At 47.9% G+C, this 19728-nt stretch overlaps 2 protein-coding genes across 7 annotated transcripts in view; one reads left to right on the forward strand and one right to left on the reverse strand.

Moving 5' to 3' along the window:
* KIF16B (kinesin family member 16B) overlaps positions 1 to 19728 on the forward strand; it is a 274972-nt gene that overhangs the window by 136543 nt on the left and 118701 nt on the right. For 3 of the 6 annotated variants that reach the window (XM_074949613.1, XM_074949615.1, XM_074949617.1), the window contains exons 18-20: positions 2037 to 2069; positions 2430 to 2483; positions 3674 to 5032. In XM_074949613.1, coding sequence (XP_074805714.1) covers positions 2037 to 2069; positions 2430 to 2483; positions 3674 to 5032 — 1446 coding nt within the window. The remainder of the gene's footprint in view (positions 1 to 2036; positions 2070 to 2429; positions 2484 to 3673; positions 5033 to 19728) is intronic. The other 3 variants (XM_074949614.1, XM_074949616.1, XM_074949618.1) reach the window with 1 other exon arrangement.
* Positions 7696 to 19728, reverse strand: part of MACROD2 (mono-ADP ribosylhydrolase 2) — a 1526954-nt gene continuing 1514921 nt past the window's right edge. Inside the window, exon 19 of the mRNA XM_074949635.1 lies at positions 7696 to 7706. The gene's annotated coding sequence lies outside the window, so the exon portion shown is untranslated. The remainder of the gene's footprint in view (positions 7707 to 19728) is intronic.

Genomic DNA, 19728 nt, shown 5'->3' on the forward strand with positions numbered 1-19728 from the left:
TATCTTCTGGAGAGACCTCTTCTCTTTCTGTACCATATTACTGAAGTTGAGATCAGCAGAGGCACGCTAGTAGACATCCCCTTGACGTGAACACAAGTGGCTTATTGGCGAGATAATCTTTGTGAGGGTTCTATTCCTTTGGAATGTGTTCCTCATCTTGGTCTACAGTAACTCAAACCTGTTGACGTTTAGGACATGCTTATCCTCTTTAATGGAGCTTTTGAGGGTGAGAGATGATTAAGGCTAAGATTTTGTCATGGATATTTTTAGTAAAAGTCACAGACAGGTCACAGGCAAAAGAGAAAAATTCACGGAAGCCGTGATTTGTCCATGACTTTTACTAAAAATATACCTGACAAAATGGGGATCTGTGGGTCCCCACGCTGCCTGAAGCAGGCCAGCTGCGCAGGGGCTAGGATCCACCTGCAGCAGCTGGGGGCTACAGGGTACCCCTGCCACCTGCAGCTCCAGGGGTTCCCTGCTGCCCATCGGGGCCGGGAGCTGTGGGGTGCTCCTGCCTCCTATGTTGGCCAGGAGTTGCAGGGTGGCCCGTGGTCGGTGGCTCGGGGGATTCCCTCGCTGCTTGAGGTGACTGGGGGTTCGGGGATTCCCCCGCTGCCTGCGGTGACCGGAGGCTTGGGGGTTCTTTGCTGGGGGCTCAGGTGTACCCCCGCTGGCGGCCAGGGTTCCTCCACTGCCTGCAGCAGCTGGGGGCTTGTGGGTTCTCCCGCCACCTGTGGTGGCTGGGAGCTGGGGGTTCCCTCACCCCCCCCAGCAGCTTGGAGCTCCGGGGGCCCCACTAGAGGTACCGGGGATACCCTGCAGCTCTCTGCCCCCACTTGAGGTGTGTGTGGGGGGGACCCTGGAGCTCCTGACCACCGCAGGCTGAAGTCACGGAGGTCGCTGGAAATCACGGATTCTGTGACTTCCGCGACCTCTGTGACTAAATCATAGCCTATGGGGTGATACCTACAGAAAGTGGGATTTGTTTTAATTCGTTTCACTGTCATAAAGTGATGTGTATGGAGTGTTGTGCAGTTTGTTGTTGATTTCTACTGTATTTAAACTGATTGGTAGAGGTGCCTAGAGTACAAGAAATCCAGTTTTTTTAGCTTTTTATTTAAATAAAAAATGGTAGATGCTTGCCATATATTTTATCTTCCAATTGCACCTGCCCCATACAATACCTCTTTTTCCGTTTCTGTGGTTGACAGTTGTACTATTTGCAGGAAATAATATTAAATAAAAGCATATGTTATGTATTTATACTAATACTGTTCAACTGAGTCCTTAATATGAAAATATTTCTTATAAAAATGTAGGTGATGCCCCTGGGCAAGAGTCTCTTAACAAATATTTTGTTTTATTTAGATTTAAATTGTGCGGGGGGGGGGGCGGGGGAAGACTTCTGTTCAAGAGCTTCAGGCACCTGACTCTTCTAATGTTACATAATATTCCCAGCAGTATTCAAAATACCAACAACACCCTCAGTTACCGAAAACCCTGTGAATCCAAATATTTTGATGCCCTGAAATGGGGTTTTATACCATGTTTCATTTTATGTCGGCCTGCTTTTTCTTTTTGTTAGGTATATTAGAACAACTGAATTACAATGATTATTTGCTTATTCAGAGAAAAAATAGCTTTCAGGCTCCATTTAGGTCCTTTTGAAATTCCAATACCTTTAGTCTTCTCAAATTTGTGCCCAGTTAATAAGTCAAAGGAACATGAAAGTTGAATAACAATCATTGGCATATGAAAAGCATGCTTAAGAAAAATAACTGTTTAATTTATGTGAATAGCTGTTTAGTTAGAGTTACAGTGTGATTGACTGTTGCTTGGAGAATGTGAACCTAACTAATGTAACCTCTTAGAGAGCAAAGCTAATGGTCTGAGCGTTTGCTTTTTTAAAAAAGCTAATTTTGTAGATAGGTTGTTGGCTTTAAAATATTCTTTACTGCTTTTCTCTTGACTTTTTTTTTCTGTCAGTTCCTTTCTTAATTGATCACTTTGTTTCTCTCTACCTCCTGTGGCAGTCTGTTCCCTGTAAAAGGACCAATCTGTCTAAGGTAGAGAAACTCAATTTCTATATATTGATTGCCATGTCTGCATATAGTTAACTTGCAGAGGCTGTGTTAATCATTTATCTGTCTTGTTTAATTTTACTATTTAAATAGTTTCTTCCCAGAAATTCATTTACTTTTCAGCTTCCATACAAGTGCCCAGCAGCACAGAATCTAATTGGTGGCCATATTTAAGGAAATGTTTTCAATTCTTATAGAGCGTATTAAGCTATTGTAAAACTTGCCAGGCCACAATATCAATGTAAACTTTTAAAACAGATACCATGATATAAAATGTACCATGCTTTATTTCTGTTCTATAATTTTCAAGAAATGACACTCATTTTTCCCTATTTTTTTAATTAGACTAGAATTTGAGAGACAGCAACGAGAGGAACTAGAAAAATTAGAAAGTAAAAGGTAACTTTTATCTACTACCCATATGAGGTATTTATGTCCCCCATAATTTCAGTGTCTGAGTGCCTCACAATCTTTAATGAATTTATCCTCCAGAACATCCCTGTGGAGTAGGTAAATACTATTGTCCCCATTTTACAGATGGGAAACTAAGACAGAGAGGCAAAGTGACTTGCCCAAAGTCACACAGGAAGTCCAGGGAGTTGAAGCCCAAGCCCTAACCACTGGACTATCCTGCCTCACTATACTCACTGTGGTTGAGTATATATGAAGGCATATGTATTATTTGAGTTCAGATTTTGTTTGTTTTCTATATGTATTTTCTTTTGTTCTCTTATTTTGTCTGAGTTTGAATATTTTACTTAAGGCTAAATGATTGGCTGTACAATGTCATTCTACTAATCTTCAGACCACTGCACTATGCAGATATGTGTAGCTTGGCGTTTTCTACACTCCCTCACAATTAATCTTGACACCCCCCTCCCCCCACCCTCAAAGAGACTGTGAGAGGAGAATTATATCCTGTATAAGGAAGAGAAGACAATTTGTTTCTAGGAGACAGCAGCTATTCCCACACTTCCAACCAAATGTGCCAATTACAAGAGGAAGTTCCCTAAAAGAGTGAAATTTGATGGATTAAAACAGTTGACTCAAACAAGATTGGAGGATGTGAATTTTTAATCTAATCATTGTGTTCATGCCTGAATCTTATTGTGCAGTGCAGTCATGCAGTATGTATTTAATGAGTATTATTGCATTGGATAGAGTTATTGTGGTTTAAACATGTAGTGCTTCTTCTACTAACATGAATTGACTTCATGTAATTTCATATACCTACAATTTTAAAGATAATTTAATGATAGTTCAGTATGTGTCAATTCTGTAGTGTATCTGCTTGTCAGGTAAAGCTTTGCTTGAAGTAATTTCGATCTGATAATTATGTTTTTCTCCAGAAATTGCGTTAAATATAAGCTGCTAAATTATGAAGGCATGCTCCTAACATGAGGCAAATCAAAAAAGACTGAAATAAAATTGTCTCTTTAAACAAAACAATTCAAGTTGGTATGTGTTTTTAGATCCTCTTCCAAACCCTGTTAACTTTTAGGAATATATTAACCATATTAGGGAAAGGGAAGGGACATTTTGAAGGTATTAATCTCATATATATATATATTGTACATATATTTTTTTAGGAAGCTGATAGAAGAAATGGAAGAAAAACAAAAATCTGACAAGGCAGAACTAGAAAGAATGCAGCAAGAGGTGGAGTCACAGCGCAAGGAAACAGAAATAGTACAACTAGAAATACGAAAACAGGAAGAGAGCCTGAAACGGCGAAGCGTTCACATTGAAAGCAGGTTAAAAGACTTGCTGGCTGAAAAAGAGAAATTTGAAGAAGAAAGACTACGGGAACAGCAGGAGATAGAACTTCAGAAAACGAAACAACAGGAAGAAATTTTTGCTCGAGTTAAAGAAGAACTGCAACGCTTGCAAGAACTTAATAATAATGAAAAAGTTGAGAAAATGCAGATTTTTAGAGAACTAGAAAAACTTAAAAAGGAAAAAGATGAACAGTACATCAAGCTGGAATTTGAAAAAAAGAGGCTCGAAGAACAAGAAAGGGAGCAAGTGATGCAAGTGGCTCACCTAGAAGGACAGCTTCGAGAGAAACAGGTCATGATTCAGCTACTCAAAAGAGGGGATGTGCAAAGGGTTGAAGAAGAGAAAAGAGAACTTGAAGATATTAGAGAATCTCTCTTGAGGGTCAAGGAAGCTAAATCTGAAGGTGACGAAGACAGTGAAGAATTAGAAAAAGCACAGCATAATTTCATGGATTTTAAAAGAAAGCAATTAGAACAGTTAACTATTTTGGAGAAAGACTTATTTCAACAAAGGGATCATCTAGAAAAGGAAGTAGCAGATGAACATGAAGCTCTGGACCGTTTAAAATATGCACACAAAGAACGGTTAAACCTCCTCAAGAAAGATGATGAAAACGTTGTGGATGCTGCACTGATGGTTGAAGAATTTGACAACATAAAGCCAGCAGAATACAGGCTACAGTATAAGGAGCGCCAGCTTCAATACCTGATGCATAATCACTTGCCAGCTTTGTTGGAAGAAAAACAGAGAGCTTCTGAAGTCCTTGATAGAGGTCTGCTAGGGTTAGACAATACTCTTTATCAAGTTGAGAAAGAAATGGAAGAAAAAGAAGAACAGCTTGTGCAATATAGAGTCAGCACTAACCAGCTGCAGCAACTCCAAGAAACATTTGAATTTACAGCCAACGTAGCTCGTCAAGAGGAAAAAGTTCGGAAAAAAGAAAAAGAAATTCTTGAATCAAGGGAAAAACAGCAGAGAGAGGCACTGGAGCAAGCAGTAGCTAAGTTGGAAAGGAGACACTCTGCTTTGCAGCGTCGTTCCACAATAGATGTTGAAATTGAAGAGCAAAAACAAAAACTTGCAATTCTGAACAGCAACTGCAGTGAACAGGCAGGTCTGCAGGCTAGTCTAGAAGCTGAACAAAAAGCCCTGGAACAGGATAGAGAAAGGTGAGAATTACTGGGAACATCAATTTAATAGGCTCTGTACACAAAGAAGTGTGTTTTGCCTATATTTTAGATTGTAGAAAAGAGACTTCTCTGTTTCTTTGTATTCCAGCTCCATAGTGCATGTAAGGTGGTTGTCCCCAGAAGAGTTCTGAACTCTTTCTAAAGCCTATATTTCTTGCCTTTCAATTAAGTTCTGTTCAGCTACTTTACCCCGTCTTCATCAGCAGAGTATTTGTGTCCATTATCACAGTATTTAAGCTCCTTATTTGAACATGGTTGTTTCCTATCCAGAAAGCTCAGCTGAGCAAGGTGCCAACCATACATTCTATATTTATACAGAAACAATTCTCATAAATGGTTTAAGTGCATGCATAGATGTTGCTTTCCATCTTTAAAAATAATTAGAAATCAAGTTAAATAAAATATAAATGAAGGAATGAGGTCACTGTATTGGGTACCTCATCTTGATCGGATAAAGCATAGCTTTTGGCGGCACTGACTAAAGGCTACTTAGTTGTCATTGTAATTGAAAACTAGAGAATAGTCAGAAAGCACCTAGTTATCATGACAAAGTAAAATGATATAAAAGTTGGGAACTGATATGTATGGTAAATGGCAAACAGTAGTTCTTTGATTAGGTTTAACATCCTCTTACATATGTTTTTTGTCTTAAGAGTAAACAGACATGGTATTTAATACTTGGTAATTTACTATAAGACTAAAATCAAAGACTAAGCTCATGTTGAAAACACCCTAATGAAAGATTCTTACAAAAAACGAATGTATCCCCTCACCAGCCAGTCAACTTTCACAGAATCATAGAATTATAGAACTGGAAGGGACCTAGCTCAGTCCCCTGCACTCATGGCATGACTAAGTTATCTAAACCATCCCTGACAGGTGTTTGTCTAATCTGCTATTAAAAATCTCCAATGATGGAGATTCCACAGCCTCCCTAGACAATGTATTCCAGTGCTTAACTCCCCTGACAGGAAGATTTTCCTAATGTCCAACCTAAACTGCCTGTGATGGGTCTTCCAGGGGTGCAACCTGGAACTGGGGTACTGCTGGGCTCTCTGTCCCTCCAACCTGGGCTTCCTTTCACATTGTGATGCTGTTGCTAAGCCACAAACCTCTGTCAGTTACTGTACTTACACAGACATGCACAGTCAGGGACACACCCAGTTGAGTTTCATGAATGTTTCTCTCAGTTCACTCATGAACTAACAGTAGAGAGGCTCCAGCCAATTCCCCCAGCTCTGCAGCCTAGGACCCCAGGGCTGTACTGTCTTGCCCTGGTCAGATGCCTGACCAGTATAAGTTTATGACCCAGTCTGCCCCTCCCTCACTGTGGAGAGGATATGCACCAGCTTTTGTTCCTGAGCAGATTTTCCAAGCACTTTAACCAAAATGCACTGTTTTTAGATAAAATATAAAACCGATTTATTAACCACAGAAAGATAGATTTTAAATGATTATAAGTAATAAGCGTACAGATTTAAGCTGATTACATACAAAATAAAAGTAAAATTGCAAACTGAGTTCTATAAATTAGACAGGATTTGAATCAAGCAGTGTCTCACCTGGTAGATGGTATAGTTCCTTATAACACAGGCTGGGATTCTTCTTTCCAGCCTGGGACCACTTCCCCCATTCCCAATATTTGTCCTCCAGATGTGCTTCCAGGTGTTGAGTTGTGGGGGAAGTAAGGCCAAGTGATGATGTCACTTCCCCTCTTTTATAGCTTCTTCCAGCTTACTAGAAAGAGCCTTTGCTATGACGTGGGTCAAGCAGTCTCCAATCTACGTGTGCTACCTCTGAGAAGTTCCTATTGTATACAGTTCCTAGGACAGTTGTCGTGAGTGTGGACTCCCTTTCATGGGCCATCAGCAGCATCTGGCTGCTCCATTGTTGTACCTGACAGGCTGGTTGTGGGTGTTCCCAACCTTAAAACATATTTCTGTAACACACACACAGCAAAACTTCATAACTGCCCATACAATGGTAGCACATACAGTCCAACAGGATATTAATGCTTAACAAGTCAAGACTTTTAAATTGATACCTCAACGAGGCATACTTTGTTCAAAACATATCATAATTATATGACATATGAATATGGGGGTTCCAGGGTACCATTTTGAGCCACAGCATGGCACAACATCCTTGCTGCAATTTAAGCCCATTGCTTCTTGTCCTAACCTCAGATGTTAAGGAGAACATTTTTTCTCCCTCCTCCTTTTAACAACCTTTTATGTACTTGAAAACTGTTATCATGTCCCCTCTTAGTCTTCTATTTTCCAGACTAAACAAACTCAATTTTTTCAGTCTTCCTTCATAAGTCATGTTTTCTAGACCTTTAATCATTTTTGTTGCTCTTCTCTGGACTTTCTCCAATTTGTCCACCTCTTTCGTGAAATGTGGCACCCAGAACTGGACACAATACTCCAGTTGAGGCCTTATCAGCACGGAGTAGAGCAGAGGAATTACTTCTCGTGTCTTGCTTACAACACTCCTGCTAATACATCCCAGAATGGTGTTTGCTTTTTTTGCAACAGTGTTACACTGTTCTCATATTCAGCTTGTGATCCACTGTGAGCCCCAGATCCCTTTCCGCAGTACTCCTTCCTAGGCTGTCATTTTCCATTTTGTATGTGTACAACTCATTGTTCCTTCCTCAGTGGAGTACTTTGCATTTGTCCTTATTGTATTTCATCCTGTTCACTTTAGACCATTTCTCCAGTTTGTCCAGATCACTCTGAATTTTAATCTTCTCCTCCAAAGCACTTGCAACCCTTCCCAGCTTGGTATCATCCTCAAACTTTGCAAGTGTATGCTCTATGCCATTCTGTTAACTATAGAAAGATAGATTGTATGTGATTATAAGTGGTAGGCATAAAGGTCAGAGGTAGTTACCTTAAGAAATAAAAATAGAAACACACACTCTAAATCTTAAGCATTTAGTCTAAGCGAAAGTTGACTCAAGCAGCGTTTCTCACCCTGGCAGATGGTACAAGCGGGTCATAGTTCCTCAGAACATGAACTGGGACTGCCTTCCAGTCTGAAATCAAACTTTCCTAGTTCAAAGCCTTTGTCTTCCAGACGTGCTTCCAGGTGTTGAGATGGGGGGAGAGAGGCCAAGTGATGGTGTCACTGTCTCTCTTTTTTTATACTTTCTTCCAGCTTGCTGGAAAGATCTTGGCTGTGACGTGAGTTAGTCTTCCCCCATGGTGTATGTGCCTTCTCCGAGAAGTCTCTGGGATAGTGGATTGCGCGCTGATGAGCCATTAACGCCATCTGGCTATTGATGGCTACTCGTTTGTTGTAACTGAAAGGCTGATTGTGGGTGTTCCCAAACTCACAACATATTTAAGTAACACATATAACAATACTTCATAACTTCCCATACAATGATACAAGGATATTAATGTTCAGCAGATCAAGTTTTTTAAAATAATACCTCATAAGGTATACTTTGTACAAAACATATAATAATATCACAGAGGTGAATATGGGGGTTCCAGGGTGCTACTTTCAGGTACAGAGTGTCACAATGATGTCATCAATATACCTTTTAATATTCATCTGTTGGCTGGGACTATATCTCAGCACTTGGATGAAGTATGGAAGATGTCAAACATAGAGAATTCAGCTAAGGAAACTTTTGCCTTTCCAAAAAGTGAGAAATGTTTCACAGTATCTAGGGCTTCAGAGTAACAGCCGTGTTAGTCTGTATTCGCAAAAAGAAGAAAAGGAGTACTTGTGGCACCTTAGAGACTAACCAATTTATTTGAGCATAAGCTTTCGTGAGCTACAGCTCACTTCATCGGATGCCTGAATCTAGTATCTAGGGCCTGAATTAAATCCCATTGAAGTCAACGCATCAGGCCCATATTGTATGGAAGAAGGGCACTACTGCATTTAAAATAGCCACAGTTATCGTTGTTGTCTGGAGATAAAAGGAAAGCTTTAAAACATGGCTATATAATGGCTGTTTCTTGAGACAATCTTGAAAAATTTTTTTTTGAAACCCAAAGTAATTATCCTATATTCCTTTTTCACACACTTTATATTGCTGCTTTCTTAGATAATAATTCACACTGAATAGGTCAGATAAACTTTTACCCATAACCAAACTGATGAGTTCTTCTCTGTTGTTTTTTTCAAATCATTATTTCAAAGAATGAGTTTGTTTTCATCCTCCTCTCTGGAAGAAGTTACTTTGATACCAGTTTATGAAGTCTACCTTATGTGCATGTGCAATTTAGCAGGTTTGATGTTGCTTTATAGTTTTTCTGCTAAGAACTAAATATTGATGTGTTTTTACATCCCCTAGCCATCTTTTGTACATGGGTAATTCAGTTGCTTTCTGCACATTCTGTAGCTACTTACAGTCTACTTGTTTTAATAACACTGATGTCTTATTTTTCAATTAAGCAACCTGGCAGTGTGTGTCAATATATATACAGATTAAGATGGAAGTCAGCTAAGCTCAGGTTTATGAAGCCTATATAGTTGCCTACAACTTTTATATCTCTGCCTAGAATTCTGATTTTGTAAATGATTCTCAAATGTACTGAATCTTTATTAGACTATTTATGTCAAGTTGAGGCCCAAATTGCTCAGATTCTCTGAACAGGCTAATTAATGTAAACAGTTTTGCATCATATTTGGAGGTGGTTGCTATAGTTAAATGTCTAATAGCCTGTCTGGGGTAGAGGTAATGTCCTTCTGGTTGCTTGGCAGTTACAGAGCATACTAAAAGCAATAACTTTTCAATAAGAAATAATTTTAACAGTTCCCAAAAGTGTGCAAGGCACGTTACAGAACAAATGGAAAAGCTTGGTCCCTACCTTGGGGATAGTATAGACTAGTTGTATATATTAAGTATTTAACTTGACAACTATAATGTGTAGTTAGCTACAAATAAGAGTTGCAGAAAAAATAGCAGGATGTGATTCTTGCCCTGAAGAGCTTGCAAGTGAGGGAAATAAATCATAGGAAAGGGATTGGTTGAAGAAGGAAGACAAGATAACAGTTTCAAGATAACATTGTTAACCAAGGAGAGATTTAGGACCACAGGTTCCCTTAAATCACTTGTGTACTTTTTGAAACTCTCTCCATTAGTTTAGTAATATGAAGGTTTTGATGGTTCAGTGATGATACTGGCCCTGATTCACTTTGCACTATCACCACTTTAAACCACGTTGACAATGTAAAGGGGTCTTTTTACTCCTCCTCCCTCTCTGAGACCATTTAACACAGAGGTGGTGGTATAAAGGTGGGCTGAGTAAAAATATCAGGCCCACTGTGTTGATTGGGGTATACGTAGTACAGTGATGAGCCATATATGTGCCTAGACATTGTGACAAAGTTCCTGCTCTACCTTGGTGGGTCTTGCACTTATTGGCACATTTTCTCGCCTTGGAGCATCACGGCAGCCCTCAGCTTGGCCGTCTTTCTGAACCCACAGTCCAGTTTGACGCCTCCTGTGTCTGACCAGGAGTTGGGAGGTTTGGGGGGAACCCGGGCCCGCCCTATACTCTGGGTTCCAGCCCAGGGCCCTGTGGAATGCAGCTGTCTAGAGTGCCTCCTGGAACAGCTGGGCGACAGCTACAACTCCCTGGAGCTGAGAGGAATCTTCTTATCTCTCCGACATTCCTGGCCTGCTGGAAGCCTTGCTGTTTAAAGCTACAAAGCCAGAAGAGCAGATAGCCGACAGAAAAAACCACCCAGGGAAGCTACAAATCATCGTGGAGGGGGCCGTAAGACAGAGTAATTTTTGAACTGTACTCTCGTGTGGGGGGAGTTTGACTGTGTCTTAACTGCGTTTGTAGGGGCACAGGGGGTGTGGCACGGAGCTGCCCCCCCCGATCCATCGGTGCCCCCCCCAACACTACTACAACTGTTACGGCCCCCCCGCCGTCCGTCCCTGCTGGCAACTTGCCATCTGCCTCTGGATTCAGCTGCTTGCTCTGAATTCTGCCGTCCGGACCAGACACAACAGCCGACCAAACGAGACTCTTTGGACAAACGCGCGTGGGTCCACGTTCCCCCCCCCCCCCCCCCGGACTGCCCACCCCACAGTTTTTGCCCCTACTACCTAACCCCAACTCCTGTTTCCTCCCCTGTCCAGCCTGACCCATTTGCCCCCCCCCCCCGCCCTGCCTGCAGCCCAACAGGGAGAAGTGGTTAATTTGCTCCCCCCTCCTCCTTCTGGTGTCTCCCCGTCTCTCCCTGCTCACGATGGCGGGGAATGAAAGGGGTGAGGCCCCTCTAACAACCTCAGCTGCCCCACCCCCACCTACCTCCCCGCCCGACCCCCAAGCCTCTCCCCCTACCACTGCTGCCAAAACACCTGCCACCGCCCCCGCTGGGGCATCGGCAGCAGGAGGCACGGGGCGATTACTGCCGCTGCTACGCCCACCGCCCCCCTAGATTCTAGGAGAGCCCCCCCCCCAGTTGGCCGGAAAGGCCAGGGTGTGAAGAAGGGAAAGGGCCCCGCTACAGCCACTAGGCCCTCCATGGCAGGGGCTACCCCCACCGCTGTGGCCTTGTCATCGACCATGGCGTCTCTTCCCGCTGTTCCTTCCACCAGCTCTGCGAGCGTCCCTCCCCAGCCCCCCCCCCGCCTGCCGCCTCGTCATCTCGCCCACCCACCGCCTCCGCTACCATCAATAGCGGCCGGGGCCCCTTCCCCACCATGACCAGGAAGCACGGCATCCGTTGCCTCCTGGTGCCTGCCTCGCCCCACGTAGAGACATACATGCAGGCGTTGGCGAGGGTGGTAGGACCCACGGCTATTGTGGCGGACTCCAAAGTGTATGGGAAGGTAGTCTTTTTCTTAGCATCGGAGTCTGCCGCCCAGGAGGCAGTGGAGAAGGGCCTGGCGGTGGGGGGGGTGTTCGTTCCCCTGGAACCGCTAGAGGACCTGGGCGTCCGCCTAGTCCTGACCTCCGTCCCTCCTTTTCTACCCAGTGCCGCGCTGTTACCCGCTCTCTCCACCTTGGGGAAACCCGTTTCCGTCATATGCCCTCTCCCATTGGGCTGCAAGGACCCCACCCTCCATCACGTCCTTTCGTTCCACCGGCAAGTGCAGCTTCTACCACCGCCGGCAGCGCGTGACGGAGAGGCGCTCGAGGGGTCCTTCCTAGTCCCTTACCAGGGAGCCTGCTATCGGGCTATCTACTATTCCACAGGAGAGGCCCGGTGCTACCTCTGCCAATCAGCGGGGCATGTCCGAAGAGACTGCCCCTTGGCCCGGCGGGGAGGGGCACCCGAGACCCCCGAGACCTGTCAGGACATTGGCTCTGTCGTTGCCGACGCCCCTGGCCGCCTGGCACCTGAAACCACCTCTCCTGCTCGATCCACCGCTGCTCCCGCCCGGGCCCAAGAGACACCTCCCCTACAACGCCCAGACGAGCCAGAGATGAGCCTTGCTGTTAACAATTCAGCAGAGCCTATGGAGGAGGGTGCAGCAAAGATATTACCGGGCATAGGAGAGGGTCCGCCCCAAGGAGAACCCCCCCACACCATGTTGCCTCACCGTTACCCCCCCGAGCCCCTGAACCATTGCCTCTGCCCCCCGACACGACCCCTGCTAACCAGCCCCCAGACGATGCTATGGAGGGCTGGACCCTAGTCCAGGGAAAGCGAGGCAAGCGGAAGGCTCGAGCTCCGTTGCACCCATCCGATGCAGAGGCTCCCCGGAAGACCAGGAAGGGAGGCACTGACACTGAGCGTTCTGCTATGCCCACGAGTGAGATCCATCCGCCGGTGTCGGGAGGGGAAGACAAAACAGCACTGGAAAGTAGGATCTCCCCTCCACGGGAGACCCTCCCCTCCGAGACCCCTGAGGAAGCCCCTTCTGCCTGAATATCACCCGAACACCGAAGCGACTGTCGTAGCGGGTGGCAGAGGGGAGACCCCCGGGGTGGCAGAAGACGACCTCTCCTCCATGTATGAGGAGATAGAGGCCCTAGGTTTGACCCTGGTCACCCAGGGAGAGGATGACCTACTGCCGGCTAGCCTCGATCTGGGCAACCTCACCACAGTCTCCCTTTCCCCATGCTCCCTCCCCCTACCCGCCTTCCCGGGCGGGCACCCTACAGAACGTAGTCCACCACCTGATGCCGTGGCTGCCAAATCCACCACAGAGCCTGCGCCTAACATCACTGGGAGCCCCCTCCCCACCCCCTTAACCCTTGAATCTGTTCGGGAGGCGCCACCTCTTAGCTGCTTGCCTCCCGAAGCCCAGAGCCTCGCCTCTGCCCCTGCCCCCCCCCCCGTCTCTGCCCAATCCACCTCCTCCTGCAATGCTATTGCCGCCCCTGGGGTTATTTCTTTCCCTTTTTTTGCGGATCCCCCCCAAGGAGCAGTCTTTGCATTTTCCTGCCGCGACCCATTAGGAGCTGCAATTTTCCCTCCGCCATCCCCTTCTACCCCAAGGCTTGAGATAGACCTAATAACTTTAGTCTGTCAGATGCCCCGTCAGTGGTCTGCACCCTGCCTGCTCACCTCAGCGGACCACGAGGCTGCACCAAGAGCCCCACCAGGGAATAACCGGGAAATCGCAACCCCACCGCCCCATGAGCTGCGACAAGTGTTGCGGGAGTTTTTAGAAGACATCCGTGGCTCCCGCAACAGGGTACAGCTAGCTCTCCAGCTTTGGGGGGACTTTGATCAAATCCTCCAGGCCACAAGGGCCCTTATAAAGGAGGGTAGAGGGAAAGGAAGGCACAGTGCCACAGCCTACGGGCGGGCCCGCAGCTTCCGTGATGATTTAGTCACTTACGGGATGGGTCACAGATTGTTGCGCGACCCGCCGGGGGCCGCGAACACCTCTGCCAACAAGGAACCTCCAGCCCTCCGCATGACGCCTCTCATTATCACAACTTTGAACACCAGGGGCTGTAGGATGGCTCTCCGCAGGTTCCAGGTGCTCTCTTACCTTCGGGAAGAGGGGTATTCTGTGGTTTTCCTGCAGGAGACTGATACGGATCCGACTGCCGAGGACAGCTGGCGGCTGGAGTGGGAGGATGGGGTCTACTTTAGCCACTTCACGATTCGACAAGCTGGAGTGGCGACCCTGTTCTGCCCCTGCCTACGGCCCGAGGTGCTAGGGGTCACTGAGGCTGTGCCGGGCCACCTGTTGCATCTCCGAGTCCATATGGAGGGGCTCGTGGTCAACCTCGTTAACATCTATGCCCCGACAACGAGCCCGAAGCGGCTGCAATTCTATTAGCAGGTGTCCGACTTCCTCGGCACCCTAGATTCTCACGAGTACCTAGTCCTGGGAGGGGACTTTAACACCACCCTCGAGGAGCAGGACCGCTCAGGGGCCAAGCTGAGCCCGGCCATCGCGAACATTCTCCGAGAAATAGTCGAACATCACTCCCTAGTGGACGTCTGGCGTGACCACCACCCAGATGACACTTCCACGTTCACCTTTGTCCGGGTGGAGGCCCATCGGTCACACCACTCTCGGTTGGACCGTATTTATTTATCCCCTTTCCATCTTTCACAAGCCCACTTCTCCAACATTCGGCCAGCCCCATTTTCCGACCTTATTTAGCCACCATAACAGCCTCCCTCCGTGCAGAGAGGCTGGGGCCGGCCTATTGGCATTTTAACAACAGCCTGTTGGAGGATGAGGGCTTCGTGACGTCCTTCCGGGAGTTTTGGCTGGCCTGGCGAGAGCAGCGACGTGCCTTTTCCTCGGCACGGCGATGGTGGGATCTAGGGAAGGTGCGCGCCAAGCTCTTCTGCCATGACTACACCCGGGGCACCAGCCGACGGAGAAATGCAGCAATAGAGCAGTTGGAACGGGAGGTCTTAGAGATGGAGAGGCGTCTGGCTGCCAGCCCCGAGGACCCGTTCCTCTGCGGAGCGTGCCGGGAGAAGCGGGAGGAGCTCCGGGCCCTCGAGGACCATCGGGCCTGAGGTGCCTTTGTTCGACCCCGCATCCACCTCCTTCGGGAGATGGATCGTGGCTCCCGTTTCTTCTACGCCCTGGAGAAAACGAGAGGGGCCAAGAAACATGTCACCTGCCTTGTAGCAGAAGACGGCACCCCCCTCACAGATCCGGTGGAGATGTGTAGGAGGGCCGTGACTTCTACACAAGCCTTTTCTCCCCAGATCCAACCGATCCTGGCGCTTGCAGGGTGCTCTGGGAGGAACTCCCCACGGTCAGCGTGGGCGACCGAGACCGACTAGAGCTGCCTCTCACCCTGGCCGAGTTCTCGGAAGCCCTCCGTCACATGCCCACCAATAAATCTCCGGGCATGGACGGGCTGACCATGGAGTTCTACCGCGCGTTCTGGGACATCCTTGGCCCAGACCTAGCCACTGTCTGGGCTGAGTCTTTGCAGGGCGGGGTCCTTCCTCTTTCGTGCAGGCGAGTGGTGCTTGCCTTGTTGCCGAAGAAGGGGGACCTCTGCGATTTACGAAACTGGCGTCCCGTCTCGCTCCTTAGCACGGACTACAAAATCGTAGCAAAAGCAATCTCGCTGTGGCCAGGGTCCGTGATGGTGGACGTGATCCACCCAGACCAGACCTACACTGTCCCGGGCTGCAGCATTTTTGACAACCTATTTCTAGTCCGAGACCTTTTGGAACTCGGGCGTAGAGATGGTCTGTCGTTCGCCCTCCTGTCTCTTGATCAGGAGAAGGCGTTCAATAGAGTGGACCATGGGTACTTCCTGGGCACTCTGCAGGCGTTTGGATTCGAACCTCAGTTTGTGAGTTTTCTCCGGGTGTTGTACGCTTCCGCGGAGTGTCTGGTTAGGCTCAACTGGACCCTGACCGAACCAGTCAGCTTCGGGCGAGGAGTACGGCAGGGGTGCCCCCTCTTGGGCCAGCTGTACGCTCTGGCAATCGAGCCCTTCCTCTGTCTCCTTCGAAGGAGGTTGACAGGGTTGGTGCTGCGGGAGCCGGAGCTGCGGCTGGTCTGTCGGCGTACGCTGATGATGTGCTCCTCGTGGTCCAGGACCCAGGCGACTTGGCGCGGGTGAAGGCTTGCCAGGCCATCTATTCGGCAGCCTCCTCCGCCCAAGTCAACTGGGTCAAGAGCTCTGGCTTGGCGGTGGGGGACTGGCGGCGGGTGAGCTCCCTCCCACCCGCGCTTCAGACCATCCGGTGGAGCGCGGGTCCACTGCTCTACCTAGGCATTTACCTTTCTGCCACGCACCCTTCTCCGCCGGAGAACTGGCAAAATTTAGAAGGCGGGGTGATAGAGCGGGTCCGGAAATGGACGAGGCTACTCCGATGTCTCTCCCTCCGAGGGAGAGCACTGGTGCTTAACCAACTAGTCCTGTCCACGCTCTGGTACCGGCTCAACACCCTGGTCCCGGCCCCGGGTTTCCTGACCAATCTCCGGACATCGATTCTAGAGTTCTTTTGGTCAGGAATGCACTGGGCCCCTGTTGGGGTTCTTCATCTACCCCTGAAGGAAGAAGGGCAGGGCCTGAAGTGTCTGCACACTCAGGTCCGTGTCTTCCGCCTCCAAGCCATGCAGAGGCTCCTTTATAGTGCAGGTAGTTCGACGTGGAGCATATGGTGCACGCCTTCCTGCGCCGCTTCCAAGGGCTCCGATACGATCGGCAGCTCTTTTATCTCTGTCCGAGAGGTTTTCCGCGAGACCTCTCCGGGCTGCCAGTCTTCTACCAGGACCTCCTCCGGACGTGGAAACTGTTTTCAACGACCAGGTCCGTGATGGCCACCGTGGGAGCAGATCTTCTCGCGGAGCCCCTGCTACACAACCCCCAGCTCTGTGTGCAAGTGGCGGAGTCCTGCTCGGTGCGCCAGAGTTTGGTCCTGGCGGAAGTCACGAGAGTCGGAGACCTCCTGGACTATGACCGGGGAGACTGGCTGGATCCCCTGACGCTCGCTCGGCGCATGGGGCTCTCCAGACCTCATACCCCCCGGCGCGTACTTCAGGAGGTGAAGGCCGCCTTGATGCCCGCTGCTCGGGCTTATCTCAACTGAGCCCTGCGCGAGGGCGCACCCCGCCCACCCTCTACCCCAGGCCCGCCGGACCTTTCAATTGGGCCCCTACCCCATAGATCCCAAGAAACCCCTCACCCTTTCACTGCGAGCCGGCTGCACGAACTGCAGCTGGTCAGTTTCCAAACCGCGCCAAGGAAATATCTATATACGCTCACGCTTCACACACTTCACGCCCACACCCTGGTGTCCCGCCCCGATACAAAGTGGCGGGACCTCTTGCCACCTTTGGAGGGTGAGCAGCCCCGGTGGCCCAGCCTGTATTCCACCTTGGTCCCAAGGCCCGTCGGGGACATTAGTTGGCGGCTCCTTCACGGAGCTGTGAGCATGGGCGTGTTTTTGACGCGGTTCACCCCCATCCCGGATACTTGCCCTTTTTGCAACGTGAGGGAAACCCTGGCACACGTATATTTAGAGTGTGCCAGGCTGCAGCCCCTTTTCCGGCTCCTCACGAATCTTTTATTACGCTTTTGGCTACACTTTTGCCCTCACTTTTTTATCTACACACTCCCCATCCGTGGCCCCACAAAATCGCAGGATCTCCTGGTTAACCTCCTCCTAGCCCTAGCTAAAACAGCCATCTTTAAAACCAGAGAGGGGAGGCTGGCCAATGAAGCGTCCTGCGACTGTAGGGCTGTGTTCCGATCCTCAGTACATTCACGTATCCGGGCGGAGTTCCTCTGGGCGGCGTCCACCAACTCCCTTGACGCCTTCAAGGAGCAGTGGGCGCTGTCCGGGGGTCTCTGCTCAGTGACCCCATCCGGTTCCCTCCGTCTGACCCTTTGATTGAGGGGAAGAGTGAGAGATCCCAGCCCCAGCCGTTGCCGCTGTGGATACCATCATCACTGTCACGTAGGAGGGGTCCTATCACACGTGGGTGTACACCCCCCCCACCCCCAAACCGCCCACCCCACAGCCGTGCCCATCTTGTCGGGCACTCTCAGGAGAGGAATAATCGGTGACACTGGGCGTGGCACTAGGTAACTCGAGGGGGTGGAAGACCATGAGTGTTGAGGAAGCCCCCCCGCTCTAGGCCACCAGGTAACTCAGGAGGGTGGAAGACCACGAGTGTCAAGGAAGCCCCCCGGCTCTGGGACTAGGCTAGCCTGAACACTTCTCCCTCCTGAAGGCTGCTGTGTTATACCCTGTGTTTGCTTTTGTTTTGTTGCATAGTTTTGCTTGATCCTTTTTGGTGATTCTTTGTAAGTGTTACACAAATAAAATTCTTTTCTGCTTCAAAAAATTACTCTCCTGTAGCCATCTGGCCCAACCCTGTCACAATATGTAAATACTGTTTTTGACTTCTCATGAGCATCATGGAGTAAGAGAACCTTAAGATTAAATTAAGATTGTAAATTCTTCAGGACACTCATGTTGTACTTTGTTTGTGGTTTTCAGAGTACAGCACGTAGTAAAATGGATTCCCAGTCCTGAATGGAGGTGTTGGACAGTAATGCATAATAAATTATACACATATGTGCACCACACACAATGTTTTTGTTTTTTATTGTTTAGTAGATATGGTCATTTGTTTGTTTTTCAGCAGCTTCAAATGCTGTCTAAATCCCAATCAGCAATAAAATGTCTTGCATTGTCTGTTTTATGATATCTTGCTGCATATGATCTCTGTGCAATGTTGTCTCATCAGGCTATCAGGATATGAAAGGAGAGGCTCAAATCTGTATTAGCTAGACAAAATTGTTAAATCCAGTTTTCAGTTAAAGTACTCTAAAAATAAGTGATCGCTTTGCAGTGAGCTGTCAGTCCTTTGAAGTTGGATACACCTTTTTTTTTCTCAAGTTCTCATACCTTGTTACTGAATTAATTGTAATTCAAAATTCTCTCTCACCTCTCTTGTAAATATATATTTCGGGAAAACAAAGACTGCCAAACAATGGTTACAGCAAGTGAACTTGTGCTAGGGTTGAAATGCATACAAAATTGTGTCTCAATTGGTACAGTATTGTCATTTACCCCTAATGCAGTAGGGAGAACACATCACCCTAATGCCTGTTTTATTTTTGAGTTAGTGGGCTCACATCACTCTAAAGTAGCAAAATGTATTACAGTTGCAAAGTGATGAATAACTTGCCCAAGTGGATGAATTTAAAGTTTGTTGTTTGCTTTGGGAAGTAATGTGTTTTGCTCATCAAACATTTATGGCCTGAACAAAACACAGGCTGTTTCCTTTTAAATTTAACTGGATCTAGAAAGGTTAATACAGCCAGCGTATCAGAGTCTCCCATCAGCTTTCTCTCAAGATTTTTTGCCACAATGAATAGGTTTGTTATCTTCTGGTCAAAAGGAACTGGTGGCTTCTGGCCATGATGCTAGAGGTATACTTCTGTTTAAAAGTTAAATAGAACTTCATTTATCACGTCCCCAATCCACTACTTTCCTTCCCCCTTTTTATGTTTCTGTACTGAATTCAGAGTGTATAGAGCAGTGGTGGGCAGCCTGCGGGCTGCATGTGGCTTATCAGGATAATCTGCTTGCGGGCCGCGAGACATTTTGCTGACATTGACCGTCTGCAGGAACGGCCCCCCGCAGCTCCCAGTGGCCGCGGTTCGCCATTCCTGGCCAATGGGAGCTGCGGGAAGCGGCGGCCAGCACGTCCCTGTGGACAGTCAGCTTCTGCAAAATGTCTCGCCGCCCACAAATCAGATTACCTTGATGGGCCGCAGGTTGCCCAC

This window comes from Natator depressus, chromosome 3 (genome assembly GCF_965152275.1).
Source record: "Natator depressus isolate rNatDep1 chromosome 3, rNatDep2.hap1, whole genome shotgun sequence".
NCBI classification, from domain to species: domain Eukaryota; kingdom Metazoa; phylum Chordata; order Testudines; family Cheloniidae; genus Natator; species Natator depressus.